This window comes from Gymnodraco acuticeps, unplaced genomic scaffold (assembly GCF_902827175.1).
Source record: "Gymnodraco acuticeps unplaced genomic scaffold, fGymAcu1.1, whole genome shotgun sequence".
In the NCBI taxonomy this organism is placed as follows: Eukaryota; Metazoa; Chordata; class Actinopteri; order Perciformes; family Bathydraconidae; genus Gymnodraco; species Gymnodraco acuticeps.
This window is the reverse complement of record NW_022990246.1, coordinates 60179-87776: the sequence shown is the minus strand read 5'-3', so window position 1 is coordinate 87776 and position 27598 is coordinate 60179. Positions and strand designations below refer to the sequence as shown.

The window sequence follows — 27598 nt, the reverse complement described above, 5'->3', positions numbered from 1 at the left end:
AACTCAAGCGGGAAGTTGTCCAGATTCCGGTGACAGTGAACGCACCATCACACTCCCGATTCTCCATCTTCCTCCAACCGGGCAAGGGACCAACCTGCGTCTTGCACCCACCGTAACATTCCCCTCTTACAAACACTCAACAAGGTATTTCGATTATTTTAAAACGTCATAATGTACTAACTCTAATCTTTATTTATGTGGGATTTGGTGGCGATCAGTTAGCTGGGCAGCTCATCACAAACGCTAACGTTAATGTAGCTCAATGGGAGCTGGGCCGCTGATCACTCTCCTGTTTTGATGTCAGATTAAATGCTTTATTAATTACCTTACAAGTCTAGTTTGATAATGCTGTTTACACCATTGATTGTGTTTGTAAAGCTAGTGTGTCTTTATTCGTTAGCTAGCATCGGTAGTCGGGAGGTAGCGTCAGTGCTAATCATTAAACTGGTGCATTTGACGTTAGCATGCAGCAAGCTAACGTTAGCAAGTGAAACTGCTGTGGTTCCTGTTAATGTTGCAATCTTGACTTTTCAGAGAGGTCAAACGTTATAACAGCAAATACATTATCGCAGATATCACGAATTATTTCGGTTGAGCTTTAATTGTACAAGGTGATCGATGGTATTAACACATACTAGCTACAGTTTGTTATTTTTTATAGACATGGAATGTGTTAATGATTTACGTTAACGTTAGTTTAATAATCTCAATCTCAATCTTTATTTATTTATATAGCACATTTAAAACAACCTTCAGTTGACCAAAGTGCTGTACAGGCAGTAACTACAATATTAAATAACACAATGGGAGAATTAAAAAGATAATAAAAAGCACAATAACTAGAAACATATACAAAATAAATAAATAAAAAACACATACAAATATAAAAATGTAATGTTCAACTAGTATTAAAAGCCAGTGCAAAGAGGTGAGTTTTTAGCTGAGATTTAAAAAGTGCAATAGACTCAGCAGTCCGGATATGTGCAGGGAGGCTGTTCCACAGTCTGGGAGCTGCAACACTGATACTAACGTTCAAGTTAGCTACCGTTAGTAATGTAATTGCACTATTGTGTAACTCAAGCTAGTTAGCACCTGTGATAAAGCTACAACATTAACCCAAATGGTCATGTAAACCTGATCTACGTATTCTGCGTTGTATTTGTTTACGAGAAGGAATACTGCATGTTTAAATGATATGGCCAAGTAGTATTACCACAGTCAAGGTTCTGTTTAATGTATAAGTCCGTTATTCAATAGCGTACTAAAGGTACAAGTACCCAAGTATTATCAACTAGATAATTACAAGTATTACATTACCCATTTTAGGATAATATAAGTCACTTGACTGTTGTTATTGTGGCTTTATTATGTATGTATCACTATGTTGCCGCTGCTATCATTATCTATTAGTTCATTAGTATTTTCAATGATCAGAATCGACTAAGTAATTTATGTGTTTGAATACATATTCAATAGCGCAACGTTTTCCTCTAAATTGAAAGTGGAGTAGAAGTGGCATTGGATTGCTCAAGTAAAGGAGAGTTAACAGAATGAACTCTGCAGGTCAATCAGGTTCTTTCACATCAAGCTGGGAAAACCATTTATTTATGGAGCTTGGTTTGTGAACTGGGAACTGTCATGTTGAAACAGGAAACGTTAAAGGCACACTGTTTCCTACAATATCATTGTACAGTTTGTTTCAACAAAGTCTCTTTTCTTTTTACCCGTAACGTCCGTAATGTCTATCAAATGTTATAATTGGCTCTGTGCATCCAGGCAGGTGGGGATTCAGGGCATCTCCACAACACAAATGGGTTTGTCAGACTGTCACATAGTAGATCCGGATTCATCTCTGCAGATATAACGTTTCCACAGCTCCACAGTCAAGTGGTCGTGTGCTTAACAACAGTCATGTGTGATCTGCTGCCTCTGCTCTGCCAATAAACTGAGCTGGTATTGCTTCATGGGGCAGTTTGTAACGTCGTGTGAATGAATGTTGCAAACAGGGATCTGGAAGGATTCGCTATGCACTTGGCAGAAAGAGCTGTTGTCACTGCACAACATTTCTACTTTACAATAACACCACATATGAAAGGTAATCTAGCTGCAACTGGCAGAGGAAACATCTAATTTATGAGAGAGATATCCTGTGACACTGCCATGGCGAAGTCACTGAGCTCTGCAGTGCAACCCATTCTACTGCAGATGTTTGTCAGTGGAGATAATATGGCTCTGTTTTATGTAATGCACCTGGATGAAGCAGCAGAAACCACACATTGTGAGCACATACTTTTAACCCCGTTGTGTATTTCTCTGAAGTGTCAATGGGAAGTTAAACCATCATGGTGTGTTTCAATAGGAGCATGATACCCTGAGAACTTTAGAATAATAATAATAATAAAAGGCACTTAAGCTGTCCACTTTTAGACAAAGTATTTACATCTATTTGCATCTATTCTCACTAACATTTGGTCTACCTACCTATGTTGTAAATGTATTATCTCTTCGATTTACACACGGCATCTATTGCACGTCTGTCCGTCCTGGGAGAGGGATCCCTCCTCTGTTGCTCTCCCTGAGGTTTCTCCCATGCTCCCTTTAAACTGTGGGTTTTCTCCGGAAGTTTTTCCTTGTACGATGTGAGGGTCTAAGGACAGAGGGTCTAAGGACAGAGGGTCGAAGGACAGAGGGTGTCGTAGTGTCATACTGATATTCTGTACACACTGTGAAGTCCACTGAGACAAATGTAACATGTGTGATATTGGGCTGTATAAATAAACATTGATCGATTGATTGAACTTTAGGTGATACAAATGTCAATTTAAAAGCAATCTCAACCAAATCAGATAACATTGGAGGCAGCACAGATAAGCTAAGGACAGAATTGTGTGGAACTCCCGTGTGGTTTGATCATCACTACTTCACAAAGTCACACACCTGATAAGGCAGGAAGTGAAAAGGTAATCATTATTTCACCGATCTTGTGAAAAGGGAAATTGGAGATGGTTAACGAGAATAACTTTCGCAGATTTTACTGATGGCATAATGCACTGAATTTCTCGTTACAGATTTTAAAGGACCACAATCATGACGGACTCCAAATATTTCACAACAAACAAAAAAGGTAAGAAATCTGGCTATTTCACAGAGTCTGACGATATATTCACACCATAGTGCGGCTGCTTACATTCAGTGTGCTTTATCTTACAGGGGAGATCTTTGAACTGAAGGCAGAGCTGAACAATGAGAAGAAGGAGAAGAGAAAAGAGGCAGTAAAGAAGGTCATCGCTGCCATGACTGTTGGGAAGGATGTCAGGTATCTATTAACATTGAAACTCTTGCAGAATCGTCTTTGATGTCTATTATAATCTGTGATATCTCACGCAAATCTGAACGACACAAGCCACCTTTGCTCAAGCGTGTTCATCACATACTTGTGGCATTATTTCATCTTAAAGATAAGGAGAAAGTGGAATCATTGTGGTAACCAACAGTCCATAAATCTAGAGATCAGTCTCTGGAACTACATTTCCTGAGGTAGTGATTCCAGGTCCAATAACTTTATTCATTTAATCGTTTATTTGGGACAATGCAAGTAATGAACGCTTAAAACATTCAAAGCGTAACAGTGCCAGATTTAGCTTTGAGTTCATTTCCATCCGCAGTCCCTCACATAAAACATTTAAGAAAATTGCATTTTACAAACATAGCAAAAACAAAATACATGATATGCAAAAGAGCAAGAGCATACACAAGTATTTATGACATGGTGATACAATATAGCAGCTACGACATATAAAGTGCACGAGGAGATACCCCTGTGTTAAAGTGCATTTAGCGGTGATTGTACGTTGTTTCTCAACCATTCTTTGAGTTGACCTTTAAAACTATTGAGAGTGGGACAATCCCGTGTCTCAGTTGGGAGGCTGTTCCACAACGAGCTGCCTTTAATGGAGGACATTTTGTCCAAAAGTGGTCCGTCTGCGGTGGACTTCACAGTCTCCTCTGGTGTCTGACCTAGTGCAGCGTCCAGTGTGTTTTCTGTGGATGAGTTCCCCTAAGGGAGGGGGGGGGGGGGGCAGTCCATGTAAACATTTATAAATAAAACACGTACTTTTAAAAGACTTAAAATGGTCAAAGCTCAAGAAATTGTGTTTTTCAAGGATGGTACAGTGGTGGTATGAATAAGGCTTTCTGTCAAACACCTTGATAGCTCTCTTGAACAGCTGTTCTATGGGTTTCAGGTTTCTGACACAAGCAAACGACCAGTTTGAGGGTTTACAGACAACGCAAGGGGCAAGGAAATTAATACATAGGGTGGAAATGCAAGGAAGAACTTTGTGCCTGTGCACTTAAATATTAATAGAGAAAAGTTAATCGAAAACAGAGGGTGGTGGAGGTGGAGGTAAGGAATGTGGAGAATGTGGAGACTTACAGTATCTACCACTCTGCCCAGTTTCACACCTTTGCACATCTGGTGAAAACAAATCTGAAAACGGTTTGGCAAAGTTTCACAAATCAAGAAGGGTTGAGCTTTCACACTGTACAAACACTTCTGAGAGAGTACATATTGACCCTTAGGAGGACCTGTTTATCACCTTGCTCACAATGTAAACACAAGATGAACTAAACAGCCTCAAAGCCTCTTGCTGTGAAATCTGACGGAGGCATCTTTCCCTGCTGTCAGTTCTTTGTTCCCAGATGTGGTGAACTGCATGCAGACCGACAACCTGGAGCTGAAGAAGCTGGTGTACCTCTACCTGATGAACTATGCCAAGAGCCAGCCGGACATGGCCATCATGGCCGTCAACAGCTTCGTCAAGGCAGGGCCAACTTACCTTGTGTTTTTTGTGTGTATGTGTATAATAGTGCCAGTGTATCTGAAACTATGAATTCATCTACACTCAGCTAAAATAAATCCCTGTCAACAATCTGAAAATTCTGGAATGAGTTGGATTTTCAAATGTAGCTGCTGTAGTTTCTCACAGTTTTCGTTAACAGGGTTCCCACAAACCAGTGTCATCAGAGCTTCACAGATACATCAATTAATCCATGAAAATAGATAACATTACCTTTTTGTTTCTGTTATTAGATTAGAAAATAAATTAAATCTGTTTCTTCCCCTTTGAGCCCAGACAACTAAGCTGCAGTGGAAACTATTGGTAGTTATTATCAAACATAAATCACCTAGAATCTTGTGTTTAAAACAAAAAGATGATTTTTATACAATATTTGTATTGAAGTTTTCAAATATAACGAACATTATACATACATAACACGGTCAGTCTAGGTGGCAGATACAGTGTACAATCAAATGAATAGGCATGTAAATAAACACAGGTCAGTATACAGATGATACGGGGATTTACAAAGTACAGAAATCTGAAAGAATATGATGACTTTAAGTTCTAAGAATAGTTATGAGAAAAGTATGGAATTAAATATTTGTTTCTCAGTGAAATCTAATCTTATTAAAACCCCACCTGCCTCTCTGGTCTCGCCCTCAGGACTGTGAGGACCCCAACCCTCTGATCCGCGCTCTGGCCGTCCGCACCATGGGCTGCATCCGTGTGGACAAGATCACCGAGTATCTGTGTGAGCCGCTCAGGAAGTGCCTGAAGGACGAGGACCCGTACGTGAGGAAGACGGCGGCCGTCTGCGTGGCCAAACTGCATGACATCAACGCCCAGATGGTGGAGGACCAGGGCTTCCTGGACTCCCTGAGGGACCTCATCGCAGACTCAAATCCCATGGTAGGTTTTTATACCTGAGCCTTAATTGATTAGGACTAGACTTTATTTTAAGACTATCATGGAACTTGAGCTTGATTCAAATGGCAGCATGTCATATATGTTATATATATTAACCTTATTCCTCTAGATTGAGTAGTAGACGCTCTACTACGCAATTTAGAGGCATAAAGTTGAACTCATGTGTTTGAATTGCAGTGGTTTGCCTTCATCAGGGCTCGAGCTTAAGGGCGTCCCGTCATCCCGGGGCCGAAAAAAATAGGGGGATAAAAAAAAATGTTGGGACGAATTTGGGACGAGAGTTAAAATAAAAATACCCTGCTAACTCTACTACGAACGGCGATGAAACTGACTGCATATTTTGTGTAGCACACAGTTATTAAACCTCCTTGTCAACATAAACACACACACACAAAACATTTAGCAACCCGCGAAATACACACACACACACACACACACACACACACACACACACACACACACACACACACTACGTATACCGACAGCCAGCGGCACAGCTGCCCGCAAATTCCTGGCCCTTGAATAATGAGAACTCTCCATCGCATTCAGTCCTTGGCAATATGCTGCGCCTCTCCCCATGTAGGGATGGGTACCGAGCCCCGGTATCAAACGGGCCGGAATTATTAAAGAACGTGGTACCATTAAGCTCCGACGTTATGGTACTGGAAACGTTTAAAAAATATACGTCTTATGTATTATTGCTACATAAACATTATATCGCAGTTTTAGTTTCGCCAACTCCATTTCTAATATGCAATAAGACCAATCCAGACGAGGGATCTCTCTCCCGTCTGTGTGCGAGGGGGCGGGGCAGTTTGTAAAGGTCTCCTGACTGTGTTACAGACTGTCATCCTGGTTAGTGGTTGTTCTGTCTTCTGTCTTCTGTCTTCAGGACAGAGTGTTGGATTTGTTTGTTGGTTGGATTCAATATTAGAGTAACTTTCTCGTTTTTTAAAAATATATTTGGCCTTTGTTTCTGTGATTGACTGATTTACTCAAATAAAAAGTTGAATGAATTATCATCTAGATTTGGATCATGTTTCATTTATGTTAAAGGTCACTTTGAATGATTTTAACTAAGGGTAATGTAGAAAAACTAATATTTTAAATTCGGGACGGTCCACATTAATTTCGGGACGGCTTAGATTGCATTTCGGGACGGTTCTGGGAGGATGGGGAAAAAAGTTAGTCGAGAGCCCTGGCCTTCATCCTCTGTTGCTTTCTGCAAGAGAGGCAGGGTTTTGCCTCGGAAATGAGTTTGAAGAGGCGGTTAAAATCTAGGTTTACAGTAAAATATACTATATATACGTATATCACAAGCTGGATACATGTTGTACACAATACAGTCTGCATCATAGCACCGAAGCAATTGCACTATTTTAAAAGTGTGATGCAAATTTACAATGATCAAAAATAATTGTGTTCGAGGAAATGTTTTGTCTACTGTTTTAGTTCTCTAGAGTTTCATTATACATATAGATTCTTCCATTTATTAAGCACTTTTCTACTTTCTAAGAACTCAAAGACACTTTCTAAAACATTTCATTCAACAATTGGACACTCATACATGCAGGACTGAAAAAAGCACAAGATATAATGGAATTAATTTAGATACAAAACAAATAAATGATAGAACAGTAATTTAATTTCAGTAAGAACTGGCGGAGTTATGACTCGGAGGGAAGGAGTTCAACAGGAAATAGCAAGCTTGAAGAGTTGTGCTTCAGGTGGTGTTTACACGAGAACGCAAACGGTTGTATTCGCAACTTTTCTCTTCCGTATAGCCCGTTCGTTCACAAGAGGCCGTAACGGAAACGTGGAAACGGACCCCGCAAACGATAACGGGTCCCAAGGTGGATAGATCTGCAACCGGAACGCTCTGGGCGCCAAACGGCTCAGTGTGTACGTTCTATACGATCATTTCCTGATAACGATGAAGCCATAGCCCCGCCTCTGCTGCTCACTGCTGTAGCATGGTCACTAGCTACTGCTACTGACCATGCTACAGATGTTAGTACAACATCTACAGCTCCTCTACCACAACCATCAGCAACAAGTGGACATGGAGAACTACATGAACTACATGTTGCTAAATCCACCGCGGGACATGAACAGAAGGGCAGCCATGCTCGGGGGTCTTTTTAGTGTATTTTGTGGCGGAAGTACAGCGCCACTTACAGGCCCGGCATATGTACTACAGCGTCTCCAGCGCTTTCGAGCGGTCTCGTGTGAAGGGAAGACTTTTTTGATATCGTATTCGGTGCGTTTGCGTGTAAACGGGGTCTTAAAGTGCAGTTTTTGATGACATTAAAATCACATCTCCTTCTTGCAGGTGGTGGCCAATGCAGTGGCTGCCCTGTCTGAGATCAGCGAGTCTCACCCCAACAGCAACCTGCTGGACCTGAACCCTCAGAACATCAACAAGCTGCTGACCGCGCTCAACGAGTGCACCGAGTGGGGACAGATCTTCATCCTCGACTGCCTGTCCAACTACAACCCCAAGGACGAGCGCGAGGCCCAAAGGTAACGACACCTCAAACCAGAGTATGGGATGGTTGACCGTCCTGTACCTGCCTCAGGACTGCAGGTGGAAATGAGCTATTAGCTGTAATCTGGCATAATTCATATCTTCTCTTTTGTATGCATGGTCCTTGTTGAAATAAATATATAATCATTTAAAACATATAGTCTTATACTCTGATTGCCTTTTACACTGTTAAATTGTATTTGTAGTCTTATATGTGGTTAACAGAGTCATATGTTATGTTCAGGAGGGCAAAGGGAAGTGTAAGAGGGGGATTTGTAAATGGTTACGGATTAGGGGTTTTATTGTTTAATGATGGGATGTAGGACCAGTGGGCTGTTTCCTTTCATGAATATATGCTGTAAGCTGTGTTCGGGGTGCAGAACTCATTTTTTCCTCTGAGGATGAAGTGGCTCTGTTCCTACATAACTTTGTCCATGAATCATTTATCAGTTTCTCTTAAGAATTTCCTCCACACGTCCTGTTGTTTTTTGTTCCTCACTGACTCTCACCTTTCCCTCCTTCCCCTTTTGAAGCATCTGTGAGCGTGTCACCCCCCGGCTGTCTCATGCCAACTCAGCCGTGGTGCTGTCGGCTGTGAAGGTGCTGATGAAGTTCTTGGAGCTGCTGCCCAAAGACTCGGATTACTACAACACGCTGCTGAAGAAGCTGTCCCCCCCGCTGGTCACCCTGCTGTCCGGAGAGCCGGAGGTCCAGTACGTGGCTCTGAGGAACATCAACCTCATCGTCCAGAAAAGGTGCGTGTTCACAAATTATAGAAGCTGTATTTTCTGGGAGTCCCAGCAGCTTCTACTGAAGCCAGTCCCCAACTCCGGGGACTTCCGGCCGGGGACTCCGGGTGGCAGTATACGCCGTGAAGTGGTTTGCGGCCTGCCAGTAAACCCAAAGCAGAAGAAGAAGAAGTGACGTCAGCGGCTTCATTTGCCTAATCCTCCCTCACGGACTTATTCCGGTGTGAACGCGATCTGCTCTTTAGTTCATCAGAACTAAAGTGTTCTGATGAACTAAGTACGGCAAAGTACTCTTTGATTTTCAAATGCGCATTAAGAATGTCCTTAAAAGTCCTATATCTGAATTTAACTAGAAAAGGGCTTCTTTAATACTTTTATGCATGCTTTTTAGGTAACATTAAGCTGTCTGTGGCTCTTCTGCTGTGACAATGTACATTTCCCCTCTGTGGGACTAATAAAGGTATTCTGATTCTGATTCTGACTTGAGGGTGACCCAAATAAAAAAACTCCGGCCAATAACATAATTATATGTTTTTCAGAACATCAGGCCTTTCTCTCCGACTTGTATCTTTAGGATCAGGTCTTCCCACAGTCTAATATGTCATGTGTTGCTCTGTGTGTAGGCCTGAGATCCTGAAGCAGGAGATCAAGGTTTTCTTTGTGAAGTACAACGACCCCATCTATGTGAAGCTGGAGAAACTGGACATCATGATCCGCCTGGCCTCCCAGGCCAACATTGCCCAGGTACCTTAAATAAAACTAAACGGGAACTTTGTTAGAAAGATCATTTGCCACACCGTTTTGATTGAACAGTTTTCATTTACAGCATCGCCTTTTGTGTAAATACCCATACGTATACTACATTGAAGTGAACTAGTATAATAATTGATGCCATTTTTAAGGTGACGCTTGAATGTGTAATTTTTTTAAAGACATTCAACTGGAACAAAATCCATTCAACTAAATCAAAACTGAAAACGGTTGTCCTACTTTCAGGTGCTGGCCGAGCTGAAGGAATATGCCACAGAGGTCGATGTCGACTTTGTGCGCAAGGCGGTCCGAGCCATCGGACGCTGTGCCATCAAAGTGGAGGTGAGAAACGCTTTCATCGATTCTGGTCTCTACGCCGAAGTCTTCTCGTGTTCATTTCAGCAAAATAATCTTTATCCATATCAGACTTGTGACCTGGGCATTTTGAAAGTAGCATCGTCAAAGCCACTCAGCAGAGACCAAACATTATAATTCAGCGAATAATTCTCCAAGTGAAGGTTTTCCTGTCTAGTCCTGATGTTTTGATTGATAAAAAGTCAAGTCATATTATGAAATCTTAGGTGTGCCAAGTCTCCTCTTTCCTGATTGACCGTTATAAATTGACATTACCTGGTCAGCTGATGTTTCCTCTTGTTTAAGCCTCTGTTTTGTTTCACTCCAGCAATCAGCAGAGCGCTGTGTCAGCACTCTGCTGGACCTGATCCAGACCAAAGTCAACTACGTGGTCCAGGAGGCCATCGTGGTCATCAGGGACATCTTCCGCAAGTACCCCAACAAGTAGGTTTCCCTTGTTTCCTGGAGAACCAGTAGGGCTGTACCCAATACCTGAAAAGCTTAATTCTTCATGTTGATTTTCAAATGTTAAAGAATATTCAAATGATTATCTCTTTTTTCCCACGCACCTGTATTAACGGCAGGTTTTCATAAAAGCGATTCATAAAATATATTTTTGTAACCCAATAACAATAAATCTCTTTAAGGTCTAACACTATTTAAGTTAATAAATGAAGTTGCAAAAAAATATCATATTATATATCTGCATCTGCATTTTCCTTCAGTGCTCCATCTGGATTCATCACTTTAGTTACAATAAAGCTATATTCATAAAAAATTGTGATTTATCCATCTTTTTACGGCACTTTTCAAAAAGATGCTGACCCCCCCTATTGTATATTTTCATCCTGACGCCTGACACACTGCTGTTGTTCAGGTATGAGAGCATCATTGCCACGCTGTGTGAGAACCTCGACTCTCTGGATGAGCCCGACGCTCGCGCTGCGATGATCTGGATCGTAGGCGAGTACGCCGAGAGGATCGACAACGCTGACGAGCTGCTGGAGAGCTTCCTGGAGGGCTTCCACGACGAGAGCACCCAGGTGGGTCCAGACATCTTCATAGCCATCAGTTCTGCTCTCCTGAAGGCTCATTTTGTTAGGACGGTTGTTTTACACGGATAATAAAACATATATCTGAGAGTAATCTAGCCCGGTTGACTTTGGAAAGGACTGTATGTGCACTATATTACATTCACTGTGCAGGTTAATACCTCGTTATACAGGAAAACTGCACAAAACAACAGAAGGTATGGTGAATCAAAGATGAACAGCTTTTTTCATATCAAATAATAACATAAAATACATACATATTACTAAAACATGAGAAGTTAAAGGACAGGGTGTCTGCGGGGTCTTAAAAAGTATTAAAAGTTGATAAATCAATTTAGCGAAATTGAAGGCTATTAAACGGCATTTTCCAAGGTATTACATTTTGTAGCTTGTTTTCAATAAGTATATAAAGTGTCCAAAGAGGTTGTATTCTACAGTGTGCCTGAATGTAATCATGGCGTAGGTGTGTAGTGTGATTCTGTGTAGTTTATTGATGGCATCCCGTTGGGTTTGACGTCATCTGAACAGGACATCGCACTCTCACTGCTTGATAGCGCGCGAAGGTCCGTTTACGCCGGTTGCTAAGCATCATCGTTATGGGGAAATGCAAGTCTGCGTCCAAATGGTTGGAAGATAAGGAGGAAGGACAATCAATACTGTATATGTAGAGGAAACTTCTGTGTAGCTATGCAGTGGGAGTCACCGACTCAGGAAGGAGACACGGGAAGAGCAGTAGCTTTGATGTCAAACACATGATGGTTTATTTGGAGTTAACGGCCGGAGGATTCACATCACAAGTCCAAGAGTCAGAGGTTCTGACTTCACGGTAGAGTTGCCACGTCAATTCTGGAGAGCCTCTCTCTTGCCAGCCCATCTAACTGGTTTCGCAGAGAGTAAACAACATATTTGAGGAGATAGCCTAAACAGTGTGGGAACACAGAGCTACTTGCCTCGGACACTTATGACCTCGAAGATTTTACCTTGGAGTCCACAAATACAGAGAAGGAAGTGTCCCAGTGTACCCACAACACAGACCATCTGTATCCCAGTATTGACCGGTCACAGAATGGGAACAATAACATTATTGGCTAAGCCGCCTGTGTCCTTAAAGAAGGTAAACAGACATCGAGGTTTGTCCTGTATGTTACTAATTGGCGTCTTATGATAATTATTTCCACAACAGTATATAGTCAATGTGAGGTAAAGTGTGTCGCCAAGGTAACCGGTTAGAACTCCAAGTGGCGATGAGGTCTTAAAATGTATGGGAAGGGTCTTAAAAAAGGTCTTAAAAGTTATTACATCTGACTTCAGGATTCCTGCATACACCCTGAAGGAAAAATGTGCAATAAGAGTCCTTGTAGCCACTGGGACACAGCTTCTTAAATAATGCACTTTTCAAAAGCCAGAATTAAAACTAAACCACATGTTTTTAACTTGTGGAGCACACAATGGAGCATTTATTTTTCCTGAATTTATTGTAGATGTTTCCGTTATGTCTGTCAGCTGAGTGCTGCAGGTCAACACATTTGGATGTTTCACTTTTACACACTTTATAGTAACCCTTGGACGTCCCGCACCTTATCCTGGTTGACTCATTTTATATTTTACTTGGCGATGTATGTGCACTGAAAATATAATGACAGTGTGTGCTTTGATTTCCAGGTCCAGCTCACTCTGCTGACTGCCATCGTGAAGCTGTTCCTGAAGAAGCCGTCAGAGACTCAGGAGCTGGTGCAGCAGGTCCTCAGCCTGGCCACTCAGGTGAGACACGACCTCTTTTCAACAGAGAAGTGTTGTTTTTCATAAAATGATTCAAAATGTTAAATTACACTGATGGAATAAAAGTAGAAACAACAAAAAATACTAATGGGCAAAAATACAGTGAAATAGAAAATATCTGTTTTTTTCCTACCTTTTTAATACGTTTCTGGTTATTTTGTGGAGATATTTACAAAGAAATTGGTAATTTATTGCAGTTTATTACATGGCTTAGTTGAATACTCGATTCTGATTGGTCAATTCAGAACACGTGACACGTTGTTAATCCAGAACAGACAGACCGCTGTCAAGCTTATTGGCCGTTGTTAAGGACGCTCACATCTGCCCAAAGAAGTCCGTTCTATTTAACTTTATACAGTTTGGCTGAAAAGCAACTGACAAGACAAGAGCGACAAGAAAACAGAGGAGAAGTAACGGGGCAGAAACCCTCCTTTTTACGCAGCGGTCCAGACAGACATCACACGGCGACACATATTCAGTGTGCAGTTCCTTTGGCATCAGGGCAGGGATATCTAGATACTTCCCAAGGTTTGACATCATGAATTGTGCTACTTTTAAAGCAAGCAGCGATGTTTTCAAATCTGTACTCAAAAAGTTCCGCCTTCCTGCGGAGCTATTTTTCTTAGCGGATGCATGTCAATTTAAATCAATACATACAACTATTTTTATTTATTTATTTATTCGTAAATATCCCCATCTGAGAATCATAGCTTTCTGTAGCATATCATTATAACATTATTTCAGGATTATTGTTTGTTTATTTGAGGTGCCTCCCTCTTAGCTTCCACCACAGTAACAGCTAGTGTAATTATGGTCCCTAAGATCTCCCTCCTTCACTGAATACATGTCTCCTCTGCAGGACTCTGATAACCCCGACCTGCGTGACCGAGGCTACATCTACTGGCGCCTGCTGTCCACCGACCCTGTGACCGCGAAGGAGGTGGTGCTGTCGGAGAAGCCTCTGATCTCCGAGGAGACGGACCTGATCGAGCCGACCCTCCTCGACGAGCTCATCTGCCACATCGGATCCCTGGCCTCCGTCTACCACAAGCCCCCCAGTGCCTTCGTGGAGGGAAGCCACGGCGTCCACAGGAAACACCTCCCTGTGCAGAACAGCAGGTTTGTTTCAGTTTGTGTGTACAGACAGAGAGATCGAAATACCGTTTCACACAATCCCGAATACAAAAATACAAATATTGTTCGAAAAATCTCCCTGGTCCCCGGCTTGAGCTTCAATCTCAGGATCCATGTATCTGTGATCCTCTCCAGAATCACATACAGAGCATCAACCAGTTCCTGAGCAGTGTCCTTCACATGCTGATATCCAAGAGAGGGAGATACACAGTCACAAGATGGAGGAATAGAAAGCAGTCTTCAATGTTTACTTCAGATTAGCTCCACGTCAGAAATGAGCATGCTTGATGTCTCTCTCCATAGAGGCTGAATCATCATGTTAATCACATAGCTATCATATGCCTAAAACAGTCCTGATGCTCTTCTAGGTCATCACACATCCTGTCATGTTCACAGCTTGCTGAACCTTTTGTTTTGTGCCTTAGCGGTGCTGCTGTATTCTCCTCCGGCAGCATTGAGACAGGCGAGAGCCCGGTCAGCGGGGGTCCGGCTGCGGCCATGGAGCAGCCGAGTGTGATCCCCAGCCAGGGGGACCTGCTGGGGGACCTGCTCAACCTGGACCTGGGCCCTCCGGTCAACGTGCCCCAGGTCTCCTCCATGCAGATGGGCGCCGTGGATCTCCTGGGAGGAGGCCTCGACAGTTTGGTAAGCTTACACACACACGTACACACACACACACACACACACACACACACACACACACACACACACACACACACACGCTAAAGTTATCTCTACAGATGCAATAAAATACATCTTTTCATCCCCATAATAAGAGATTGTTAATCTTATACCAGTTTATTTCTTATTTAAATGCTGCTGAAATGTTTTTTAGTTTTTTCTTGAGGTTATAATGTTTATGTAAGCATGCTTGTAATTTAAATTGCCTCATGATCTTTGCATTAAATCTAAAAAATATACAGCTAAAATATTTTTGAAAAGTTTTAAAATCCTGAACACATTAATATATTGATTTGTTTTTCCAAGAGTTAGGCTTGGTGTGTTTCTCCTCTGCTAATGGTCGCTCTCTACCTCTTCAAGCCGCTGGAGAAACTGGACTCCTTGATAGTCATGTTGCACATTTTAAAGTGTAACGTCTAACATAACATCGTGCAGAGTTGCTGTTTTTGCAGGAAGTGAGGGCTCGTCTTGATGGGTTGCGGTTGCTAAGAAAGTCTCTGTCTGTTTGTGTTTGGTTTGTCTTTGGGGGCCTCTCTTCTCCTGTAGCTGGGGGGAGACCTGGGCGGAGGTGTTGGGGGAAGTCCAGCAGTAAGTCCTTCTGTTCAGCAGTCTGTCTGTCTGCTTGCTGCATGCTCGCCGAGTTTAACCCACCACACTCTCAGCTTCTACGGTTCACTCGAACGTGTTTATCCTGGCTTCTCTGTCTCACACTCATGTAGCGAATACGACCGTTACCGTTCTCGTGTGGCTCCAGCCTTAGTGTTTAGTGTGTTGGTGCATCAAATAAACGTCATTAAAGAAATTGATTAAAGGACAAAAATCCAGAAAAAAATGGAACACGAGAAATATAAATAATATGTTAAATAAATCTGAATTAATAATTAATAACTTTGTAGTTTTAAAAAGTGGTCGTTGTGTTCTTACATGTGAGAAATTCTCCAAGAAATACTGTTGTGAAAAGTCAGCTGTTTTCAACTTTTAAATAATCACATCAACACATCATGTAGCCTTTTAATGAATGCCCTTAAACACTCAACCAGAAGTAGGATTCTTTAAATTCACAATCTGAGCATGTTCACACTTTCTTTGTAATAAGGGCTTTGGCTAATCGCTTGCTTTAATTTAAATGTTTTTGTTTCTGCACGACTTAAAAAGTGTCTGTTTGCTTTCTTTGTAGCAATTCTGAAGTTGCCAGTAATGCAAACTAAACTAAACTAAAACTGTGTGTGTGTGTGTGTGTGTGTGTGTGTGTGTGTGTGTGTGTGTGTGTGTGTGTGTGTGTGTGTGTGGTGTGTGTGTGTGTGTGTGTGTGTGTGTGTGTGTGTGTGTGATGTGTGTGTGTGTGTGTGTGTGTGTGTGTGTGTGTGTGTGTGTGTGTGTGTGTGTGTGTTGTGTGTGTGTGTGTGTGTGTGTGTGTGTGTGTGTGTGTGTGTGTGTGTGTGTGTGTGTGTGTGTGTGTGTGTGTGTTGTGTGTGTTGTGTGTGTGTGTGTGTGTGTGTGTGTGTGTGTGTGTGTGTGTGTGTGTGTGTGTGTGTGTGTGTGTGTGTGTGTGTGTGTGTGTGTGTGTGTGTGTGTGTGTGTGTGTGTGTGTGTGTGTGTGTGTGTGTGTGTGTGTGTGTGTGTGTGTGTGTGTGTGTGTGTGTGTGTGTGTGTGTGTGTGTGTGTGTAGGTGGGACAGAACTTCATCCCCTCATCTGTCCCCAGTACTTTTGCTCCGTCACCTACTCCCGCTCCTCAAGCCGTCAGCAGCGGCCTCAACGACTTGTTTGAGCTTTCCACCGGCATGGCCAACACCACCGGAGGATTCATCTCCCCAAAAGTAGTGAGTTTATACTTCAGAACCCCCTTGAATAATGGAAAACACACACTTAGTTTAGTCGACTCAATTACAGATGCATGCCTCGCAAAAAATACAAAAACTGCAAAGTAATGTGAGATTCTTTATAGTAAATACAGTGCCATTCAATAGTCTGTTATCAGCTGTTATAAAAACACATTTCTTGTTTGTTAGACGCATCATTGTGTACACAGAGGGGAAGATGTTCCTGTTATAATCTGCACACACTTCCAATTTATGAATCAATGACTGCTAATGTCTTCCTTTCTTATTGAACCAGAGTATCTTTGTCTCTTTCTGCACTCTGGTTGATGCAGTGATAGCGTTTTGTTCCCCAAATACAAAACAAATATTTAATACAAAGACAAAATGTGACCCGCTCTATCGAAATCAGTCGGAAGTCGCAACGGCTCATTTCAAAATAAACGTGGATTTGCGTAAAAGAATAGTTTTTCGGGGTTCGGTGTTTGGTTTGATTTTAAACAAACAAAGTCTTGGCTTTCAGAATATTAAACTTGTTTCAGCAAATTCAGATGATAAATACAGCTTTGAAGCTTGTGACGGCATCATTACAAGCGGAGAACGGAGTGACTTGACGTCACAGCAGGCGTAACAACAGCCGGTGTTTCTCGTGAGGGTTTTCCCCGGGAAACAAACACAATACACGCAAAAAATACACACACACACACACGTATACACACACACTCACACACACACACTCGCGAGCTTCCCCCAGACCAGTAATCCAAATGGAAATATCTTCCCTCCGTAGTACTTAGATAATTTGCTAGCCGCTAATAACCAATCAGATTGATGGATTCCAGAGAAGAGGAAACTTTGAAGGCCTTTCTCTCAAAGTGATGACTCGTGACAGTCATTATATAATGTCACATATTTCGCTTAATATTTGGAGTACAACAACAATCCTGATATCATTAGAAAGCTAGGAATCTCCTCTTTCCAACAGTGTATACAACTCAAAATGTGTCTTCGGGTCAATGCGACTGATTTCGATGGAGCAGCTCACATATGTACAAAAAGGCCTTTCTCCAACCTATCAGAAACATTCAGAAATGACTGCACCTAATCAAACTTTTCCTGCAGGAGTTCCCATTGTAAAAACTACGTGTAGAACTGATTACACTCATCGTCTTTTCACCCAGATTTGGCTGCCGGCAGTGAAAGCAAAGGGTCTGGAGATCTCGGGAACTTTCTCTCGCCGCCAGGGTCACATGTACATGGACATGACCTTCACCAACAAAGCCCTGCAGCACATGACCGACTTCGCTGTCCAGTTCAACAAGAACAGGTCAGAGCGCTGAAACACAATATAACACAGTATATCTGCCATCTGAAATAGAAAGGCTTTATCTAGGTCAGGGGTTCAGGGGGGTCAAACTCAAATACACAGTGGGCCAAAATAAAAAAATGGGTACTAGTCGAGGGCCGGACTGGTTCAATGTTTATTGCAGAACTTATTGAAATGAACTTATTGCACATATTAAACCTGGAACCAACAAAGCTTAAATGATTGCCTATAAAAACAACATTAAACATTAAATAAACAGCTGCATTCATTTCTTCTGGCTCTATCTGCAGCTTTTCCAGAGTCATTTCTTATGAGTACATTTTTCCACAGGCCAGCAACAGCTTCAACAAAACTATTTCCCTCAAAGAACAAACCAAACATGCCCTGTTGTCGTGAGAGAAAGTGCAGAAGGAAACATCCATTAAACTCAGGTTGCTGCTCTGTGATGCTAGCTCAGATACTTGGCATCTCATCTTGGGTGCAAGCTCATCAATGTTTGGGCTCAGGCTCTGAGCTGAGGAGACCCTCAGGATGGAGGGAAGGTGTGCGTGCAATATACCGGCGGGCCAGATCTAATAGTAATTAGAAATTATCCTGCGGGCTGAAATTAAATCCACCAAGGCCCTGATTTGGCCCCCGGGCCTTAAGTTTGACATGTGGTCTATGTGTACTTTAAGTTCAAGTTTCAAGGCTTTTATTGTCATGTGAACATTAGCTACAGTGTAGATATGATGATGAAAATCTTAGGTCACAGCCAGGCTCCTCCAACAGTGCAACATAATAAAACAGATAAAATAGTTAAAATAGAATAGTGCAAGGAGAGTCTATATACAAGTCATTGGAATATCAAATCAAATCAAGTTTTATTTATATAGCACATTTATAAACGATTTTTGATCGAGCCAAAGTGCTGTATCAGTATGAGAAAACGACACCCTCGATCCTTAGACCCTCTGTCCTTAGACCCTCTGTCATTAGACCCTCTGTCCTTAGACCCTCGATCCTTAGACCCTCACATCGTACAAGGAAAAAACTATAATAAAAAAATATGATATATTAGATAAATAATGTGTAAGTTGCAAACAGATGAATGTTCTTCCAAAGGTTCAGGTGTTTAACAGTCTATCTTATAACTGAGTACAGGTAGTCAATGCCACTAATATTTGGTTTGTTTTTCCTTCATGTAGTTTCGGGATGATTCCTACCAGTCCGCTGCCAGTTCACACTCCACTGATGCCCAGCCAGACTATCGAGGTCTCTTTGCCCATCAACACCATTGGCCCGGTCATGAAGATGGACCCACTCAATAATCTGCAGGTACTGAAGAACTCACTCGCCGCACATTTTTTACAGCAGTGCAACACGTTTAACACGTACCGACTAGGGATTTATACTTTTTCTGAACATTAGACATTTGTTTTATCATGGAAGCAGAAGCTCACTTTCCTTGTTCTTAATGTATAGCTACAGTAAAGCAACACTCAACCCTTGTGTTGTGTTCAAAAGCTGTTACCGCTCATGGTGTTCGAGGGTCAGTTTTGACCCATGATTTATCTCAGTCCAAAAAAAAAATGATTATCATCCAATATTGTTTTAACTACATCATAACTAACTTATAATGCATTCATAACCGTACAATCCTGTTGTCATTGTATTCTATGGCCCCAAAACACATTACACCACATATTGAGCATGTGTGAGTTCAGGTTCAAGTGTTGGTGTACATATTCTTTGAGAAAGGTTGAGTTCCCGTGGGGGGAGGGGGGAAGAGGGAGGGGAGACCAGGTGCATGTTGCGAAAAAGTATTGTTACAGTGGATGAAGGGGGGAGGGGGGGTAGGTGTCTAAAGTCAAAGATGAATCTTGATTGGGCCAAATTTTACCTCGAGTGAAAACAATTCTGCTGGGTCTCCCCAGACCCGACACTAAATTATACACTTTGTTTTTTAGAGACCTTCAGACTTGGCAAAAATGGTCAAAATCTGTTTTGTAGTGTTTATATAGCTGCTGTGGAGGATATCATGAAGCCTTGTTCCCATACAAAGAACTAGAGCGTAGTTATTATTACATTACATTACATTGCATTTAGCTGACGCTTTTATCCAAAGCGACTTACAATAAGTACATTCGACCAGGAAGACACAACCTTGAAGAAAACAGAATCATATAAGTACATCAGGTTTCATAGAGCCAAACATTTCAAGTGCTACTCAACTGGCTTTAGGTAATCCAGTCCTTTATTAGTATAAAAGTGCTTCGTTAATCGTTCTAACGCTCGAAGTGGAGTCGAAAGAGATGAGTTTTCAGTTTGCGCCGGAAGATGTGCAAGCTATCTGCCGTCCTGATGTCAATGGGGAGCTCATTCCACCATCTTGGAGCCAGGACAGCAAACCCACGTGTTTTCGCCGATATTATATAATTGTAACTTGTCACGGGAGACCCGAACACAACATAAGGGTTAATGGAGAGAAATGTGCATTAACTTATGGATTCCCAAACTACTGCTTATGTGTATTATGTTTTTGTATAAATGATTATTATTTGTTTAATTGAACACAGGTGGCTGTGAAGAACAGCATCGATGTCTTCTACTTCAGCGTACTCATCCCTCTCAACATATTCTTCGTTGAGGACGGAAAAATGGGTAAGAGTGTTAACTATTGTCAACTATATCTGGAATTCCCTCTCCCAAGATCTTTGTGATTCAGAGCCCCTCAGTCTTTCAGTCCCGCCTCAAAACCCATCTCTTCAACTCTGTCTATCCATAAGCCCCCCCCCCTCAATCAACATCCTCGTGACTGCCTTGTCTTTGTTTTATTTATTTATTTTTGTTGTTTTTTGTTTTTCCTTGTTTGTCTACCCTCCCTCATACTGTGTAAAGCGTCTTTGAGTTCCAGAAAAGCGCTATATAAATATAATTTATTATTATTAACTCTTTTAAACCTCATCTCACCAACAATATATTTTGCAAACAATTCGGCAAGGTTACAATTATTCTGAAAATGTTTGTCATTACATTTGTTAGACGCTTTTATCCAAAGCGACTTGCATTCAGTACTGTGGAAAATCCCCACATGAGTAATTTGGGGTGAAGTGTTTTGACCAGGGACACAACGACATGCTGACTGCAGTGGGACTCGAACTTGCTATCCCCTGATTTGAAGTCCAGCACACTATCCACTGAGCCACAGCCTCCCTGTTATATATCTTTACCATTGAACTAGAAACGGTTTATCACACATACTGTCACAGACCTGTGTTGATGCGTGTGTCGTCCCTCTTCAGAGCGACAGGTGTTCCTGGCGACCTGGAAAGACATCCCCAACGAGAACGAGCTACAGTACCAGATAAAGGAGTGCCATCTTAATGCAGGTAGGCCACGTTGGAGAATTCAACTCCTGTGCTGCAAAGAAATGTTTGTAATGTAAACAGATCAGAAGGTATCTGTGGTGGACAAGCAAAGCTGCTCATTGTGTATCTTTTATATTTATTTCTCTCTCTGCTTTTATATTTTCTAGGCATGTTCTTTTGTTGAGTGTAATTACAGACTCATTGCTTTTTGTTAAGAATGAGAAAAATATTTTATTCCCATAGGTAATTGTATGACTTTAGTACTCACTTGCACAACAATGAATGGTTCAATGAAACTGAAGACAACTAAAGCCATAGTGACCCGCACATGGAGCACCTTTGCAACTCCTTTCAGATGGATGGATAATCCTGGCAAAGTAGAAGTGTTCACTAACATGGATTTAAACAAATGTGTCCACAATATTTGAGAGAAATAACCTTTTTGTGGGCTTAGAAAAATACATGTATATTTATTTTTGCAAAAACAAAAGTGTTTCTATATTTTGGTCAGTGTACGTAAAGGGTTACAGCGTGAATGAAGTGTGATACATGTTCATCCTGCCCAATTACATCAACCCACTGTGCCCTTTCAACCCCTTTGAGGTCCCCAGGACTAGCCTACAGTATATGGCGCATTTCCACTACAGCGCGGTTTAAGCATGCCGTGCCCGATTTTTGGTTGCGTTTCCACTTGGGGTAGTTCTGGCTAGCGGGTACTTTTTCACAGTTTTTCTGGCTCTCCAAAATCGAGGTTCTTTGCGGGCCAACAAACGGGCTGAGTATGCTAAACTAGTGAGAGAATCGCTGGCAACTACAACAAAATGAACATATTTGACCGTGATTTAATTGTAACACACGTTTCAAAATGATGCCGAAGTAACAACATACTGATACCGGTTAGTAAAAACCATGAATTAATGCTTTGACAAGTCTGCAGACAGACGGCAGGCGAAACACCTTTTAAAATGCGTGTTTTCTGAATGGAGATCGGCTAAGCTAACGTTGTATATGCTCCGACCGACCACACTCACAACAACGGCCTACAGACATAAATAAAGCAGCGACTGTATTCGCCATGACACAGGCAGTCTGTGGTTTGTACTTGTTTAACTTTTGTCTAGTTTCTGAACAGATATGAGGAGCTGTGAGCTCTGAGTGCTAACAGCTAACGGCTGATGTTGGTTTTGTGTTTTGCATTAAAGATGGCGTCTCGGCTCCGCCTACACTGCGTTACTATAGTTACTGCCCCAGTTCCTAAACTGTAATGGAAACGCAGCATAAAGTGAGCCTGGCCTAACAAGGCCTAGCCATACCGTACTAAGCCGTACGAGGCCCTGCAGTGGAAATGTCACCTTAAAGACTTTAAATGTCCTCAGAAATCATGTTTGGACAGAAATAATCAAATACCTCAAAAATACAACTCCTGGAAAAACCTCACTCTCCTCTCTGTGTTTTCTCTCTTAATCCACATGCCTATCTTCGGACATTTCCTCCTGAAGATCACTTCCAAATGGCCCACTATGTGCCGTCCGGTTGTTCCTAGCAGGCCCAGTGTTGTAGACTACCTGGTCAGGTTAACTTAGATGTTATTGTTTCCTCTCGTAGTTCATTAAAATCCTCGTAGAGCTAATTTACCGTTAAAAAACGTTTATTAGAATTAGAACTTGTGTACATTAGAGTTAGCTCCTTTTAGTGACTAGTGATTACAGCCTCCTGCGTGTGTGCCGGTTTCTTTTTGTTCAGTCATTTAGCTGTGTTAATAACTTGATATTACTTGTGATCCTGCAGACTCAGTTTCAGGGAAGCTGCAGAATAATAACATCTTCACCATCGCCAAGAGAAACGTAGAAGGCCAGGACATGCTGTACCAGTCTCTGAAGCTCACCAACGGCATCTGGATCCTGGCCGAGCTCCGCATTCAGCCCGGAAACCCTAACTACACGGTAGAGTTACCGGCAATTTGCAATCTGCTTTTCTTTGACTGTCTGCTGTCTTTCATGGGTGTTGAACGTCCAATTGTAGCTCCTAAAAGCCGTCTATTACCCGTCATAATTGTTCCTACACTGAGCAATAGTTTATCATTCATAAAAGTGACTAGTTTAATAATATTTAGTAATAACTATACTGATCCTTTCAATGGACACATTTTGTATTACATTTTTCCCCCTAGCTTTTCTTAGTGGTATTATTGTTGCCACTGAGGGCCTAAGGGCCATAATTAAACATAATGTTTATTAAGTTACGTTACAATACTTTACAATAATCGTTTAGACACCGATATTGTTATGCTCTTAAAACAGCTGAGTGATTATCAAAGTCAACTTTATTGTCACTCTTCCAGTTTGTGTGTACAGAGAGATCGAAATACCGTTTCCCACAATCCCGAATATAAAAACAAATGTATATAAAAATATGTGTGCAAATATGTATAATCCTATATACACAGTCAAAGACACATTTGTACATGTGCACACATTAAGACCTAAATAAAAACACAACAATCAATATATACAAAATAACAGTCACTTCAATATTTTGAGTCGGGATGCTCCGATCGACAATTTTGGGGCCGATCGCCGGAATCAGTATCTCCGATCGAGTGGGCGGGGCTTATGGGGATCTTCCATTTAAAGTGATGTTTACAACTCAGTTAATGGGGCTCATTCACTGGCGCTTCCACAAACAACAACCAACATCATTATTACATTCAAATGAAGTACATTATTCAAGTTTACATTATCTCTCTCTCTCTCTCTCTCTCTCTCTCTCTCTCTCTCTCTCTCTCTCTCTCTCGTCTCATGCAGCTCACTGATCCAGTAATGAGTGACCCGATAGTGAAGAATAAATATATTTATAACTAGTTTAGCTTGTTCCAGAGGTAGATCAAATAGCTAAGTGTGTTAGGTCTAACTCTTAGTGTGTGTTTCGCTCACCGGTCCCTCACAGCGGGCGGAGCTGCAGGATTTCTGCTTCACACACGTTGCGTACCGCTATTTTACTATCATTTTGGGACACCCTAAAATACTGCCAGACCGGTGAAGCCATTTTTTGGCGAGCTTGTTTTGCCACGCACGGAGAAAAGTGTCATGTATTTTACGTCATCATTTTACGTCATGCGATCGGCATTTTTAGAGAGCACCGATCGACATCGACCGATACTCACTCTCTGCTGATCGGCGGCCGATCGATCGGAGCATCCCTAATTTTGAGAATGTAATATTGTATAGATTATAGATTGTGTATACAAAGTCAAATATGTCTGTTATTTGAACTGTGTGTCCTTCTGTGTTTCCTCAGCTGTCTCTGAAGTGTCGGGCCCCGGAGGTTTCTCAGTACGTGTACCTGACGTACGACTCTGTGCTGAAGAGCTAATTTAGCTCCAACTCTTGACAACTCTGCTTCGTATTTACAACAATCTGCAGTGTTTTATCATTTTCTGCCATATGCAGCTAACTGCCAAAGCAAAGGGCTCTAAACAGTGATAGAACGTCATTTGGATTATTAGTTGTATTCTTCCTCTGAGAAATCAACTAGGCACATTTCAATGAGAAACCATATGGTGGTTTATGTTGTCCTGAAGTCAAACACTGTTTACGTCTCTTTGCTTTGGCAGTTTGAAAAGCATTATTGAATCTTCTTCTTCAGCTCCCCATTTCTATGTTTACCTCCCAGTGAAAACACGTCTACCATTCCATCCTTAATTGAGTTTCTTAATGTTGTGAAGATGTGACTGATGGTTAACTGCCATGAGTGGAAATACTAATCTCCCCAGATTCTATGAAGCCAATTATCTTTTATTTTGCACGCTGTATGGCTCACATTCCTTTTGATTCTTTTATATTGCTTCGGTTGCACCTACAGAATGATAAGTGTTGTTCCTTTTGCCATTAATGTGTATGAAGAGTGGAAAGCATCAATGTGATCTTACAATAACTTCTGCAGACATGCTTAATTAACAAAACATACATCACATTACGCAGCATATGTACCTCTGTTCTCAGTCTAGCATTGGTTTAGATGTCTCACTCGTGCTACTCTGAGAACCGGGGTTACACAAGTAACCTCACGTTTTCCTTTCATGGCTTTAACACAGCTTCTTGTATTTCATGGGGTTACATCTATATATATCGGCAGTTTGAAACATTGTACAGTAATTGAAACACTTCAAAATGCATTCCAAAAAGTTGGAAAAGGAAAATGCAGAGCGGAGATAAGTAAGAGCTCCAGTAACTCTAATGAAACCAAATCCAGGCATTTCTTCGCTTCTTCCAATCTAAGAATTATCACCTCAAGTTTTTCTTTCCTGCCGTTTGTGGTTAATCTGGCAGAGCGAAAGAGATGGATACCGCAGGGGATAAAACACAGAAGCAGGTCGTTCCGAGGTCTTTATTGCAATCGCTTTTCCATGAGCCTTCAGTCTGTATTAACACTCCTTTCTCACCTCAGCTGCACATAGACGTTGTTGTTTTTTAAAGCTTTTTCTTATTTTTTTGATGTTTTAATAGTTCAAGTCATATAATGCAGATTGACCGATGCATCAAAATGCAAATAAATGTGAAATCAACTTAAATTCCGCCAAAATAGAACATTTTTATGAAATTAAAAAGTATTGTAAAAGAAACAAAACTCATAGTGAGGAACACAAACCCCCTTCTTTAACATTTGTTAAAACTTGTTTTCAAATATCCAGGTTGCTGTTAAGTTTGAACTTGAAAATCTTCCCCCATTTGAACCACTCCACAAACCACAGCAGCTACGGATTAACACACCAGTGCCACTCTGTTTTAAAAAGTATTTGACATAACTCTTCTTGTTATAGCCCCGTTAACTGCAACCACATAGTTGTACACGGCTTAATGCACCTCTTTGTCATTCCTATTTATTGTGCATCTACCTCTGTGTGTTTTCCTTTTTAACCGGCGTTATTGTTGCAGTAGCTTCAATTCTGTAAAGTGCTTTAAATGTCATCTTTCGATTCCAGTGTTTTTTTTTTGTGTGTTCTTCATGCCATTGTTGTCGAGCTATTTTAAACCTGTGGCAACACAGCCGCACTAATCTCACAGGACCAAGCATTCACGCAAATTAAATGCCACGTCTATGTTTTAATACCCAAGTGTCCATATAATCTTCTAATGTTGGCTTTTTGTGTGCTTTAGAGGGTGCAAACTGTACGCCCTGAGGCCCAGAGTTGCGCTAGTACAGTGTAGTCCAGTGATGGTGTAGTTAATGTAGCTAATCAATTAAAAATGTTTTGGTATTACCCTGAAAAGGAAATTAAGCCTTCCCTCTATCCATTGATCAGAACATTTTCAGTGTAATGAATGTGTCGGTGAACCTATTTTCCTACATGGTAACATGTTTATGTGCCTGCATGAGCCCACTGTCCTTTTGATCCTTTTTCATTTAGGATGTGGCTTTGCTCCCAACTCCCAACTTCATGTCTCGGTTGTAGATCTCATATTTTTAAGCCCCATTGTCTTCAGCACTCCCACTTTAAGAAGTATATCAAAAACGTTTGCCAGCAATAGAGACTGTATGGTGACGGCTATAATGGCGTCTTATATAAATGGAAAATGTCTAGAATTATTGCTGTAACCCTGTTGTAAATGGTGTTTTTGTCACACTACCACATCTTATGTCATTAAAATGTCAAAACAAATGATGCGTTTGGAAGTTCATATTTATATAAACTAAGTCAGACTCAAGAGATGGGTAAAACTCTAGTGGATTTTTTAGAAAGTCAAGTGAACTGTTCCTATTTATTATCACACATCATCAGGGAGCTGTATCACAAAGCTGGATTAGTTCAGCAAAAGAAAATTACTTTAAGTACAGACCATTTACTGAATGCCAAATAAAATGATAAAAGTTTTCAGATCTCATATTCGGCTTATTACAAAGTATGTTTGCCGATACAAGGAATTTACTTTGGTGTATAACCAATATATAAGTGCATACCTAAACGCAGAAAAATGTAACTATAAAAATAGGAGAAATATTGAAATATAATTGAGTAACATTATGAACAACATCAATATACAAACAAGGACAAATAAAAAGAATATGACAAATGAATGAGATTTTTCCTGAATTAAAAATGCAGTGGCTTTGCCGTTCTGAAAATGGTAGTATTGTAATGAAATTTGGAAAATAATGAGAGGAATGTTCACAGAAAGACTGCAGATGTACAACCACAATGAGTCATGGGAAGAGATAACATTACATTACATGTAACTTGTTAGACGCTTGTATCCAAAGCGACTTACATACATTCATACATTGCCCAGGGACAGAACGACATGCTG

The 27598-nt window shown here is 41.2% G+C and overlaps 1 protein-coding gene across 3 annotated transcripts; it reads left to right on the top strand.

Annotated features, from left to right (window-relative positions):
- Positions 1-17: 17 nt before the first annotated feature.
- LOC117548954 (AP-2 complex subunit beta) lies at positions 18-26952 on the top strand. 3 transcript variants are annotated; one of them, XM_034220487.1, is made up of 22 exons: positions 18-144; positions 3069-3124; positions 3211-3316; positions 4688-4823; positions 5508-5753; positions 8104-8294; positions 8832-9053; positions 9671-9791; positions 10044-10139; positions 10480-10595; positions 11029-11194; positions 12866-12964; positions 13842-14101; positions 14542-14761; positions 15344-15385; positions 16467-16616; positions 17798-17943; positions 19131-19260; positions 20502-20586; positions 21228-21314; positions 23082-23236; positions 24591-26952. In XM_034220487.1, exons 2-22 carry the CDS (start codon positions 3088-3090, stop codon positions 24663-24665), a joined length of 2886 nt encoding a protein of 961 aa, XP_034076378.1. In that variant the 5' UTR covers positions 18-144; positions 3069-3087; the 3' UTR covers positions 24666-26952. The 3 variants fall into 3 exon arrangements, with proteins under 3 accessions (XP_034076378.1, XP_034076377.1, XP_034076379.1); XM_034220486.1 differs by having other exon boundaries at positions 16467-16619; XM_034220488.1 differs by lacking the exon at positions 15344-15385 and having other exon boundaries at positions 16467-16619.
- Positions 26953-27598: the final 646 nt, after the last annotated feature.

Bases quoted from the DNA above. Each gene is read 5' to 3' on its own strand.
- LOC117548954 (XM_034220486.1), top strand. From the start codon at position 3,088: ATGACGGACTCCAAATATTTCACAACAAACAAAAAAG. The intron at 5,754-8,103 runs GTAGGTTTTTAT...TCCTTCTTGCAG, and splicing joins TCGCAGACTCAAATCCCATG to GTGGTGGCCAATGCAGTGGC. The intron at 12,965-13,841 runs GTGAGACACGAC...TCTCCTCTGCAG, and splicing joins TCCTCAGCCTGGCCACTCAG to GACTCTGATAACCCCGACCT.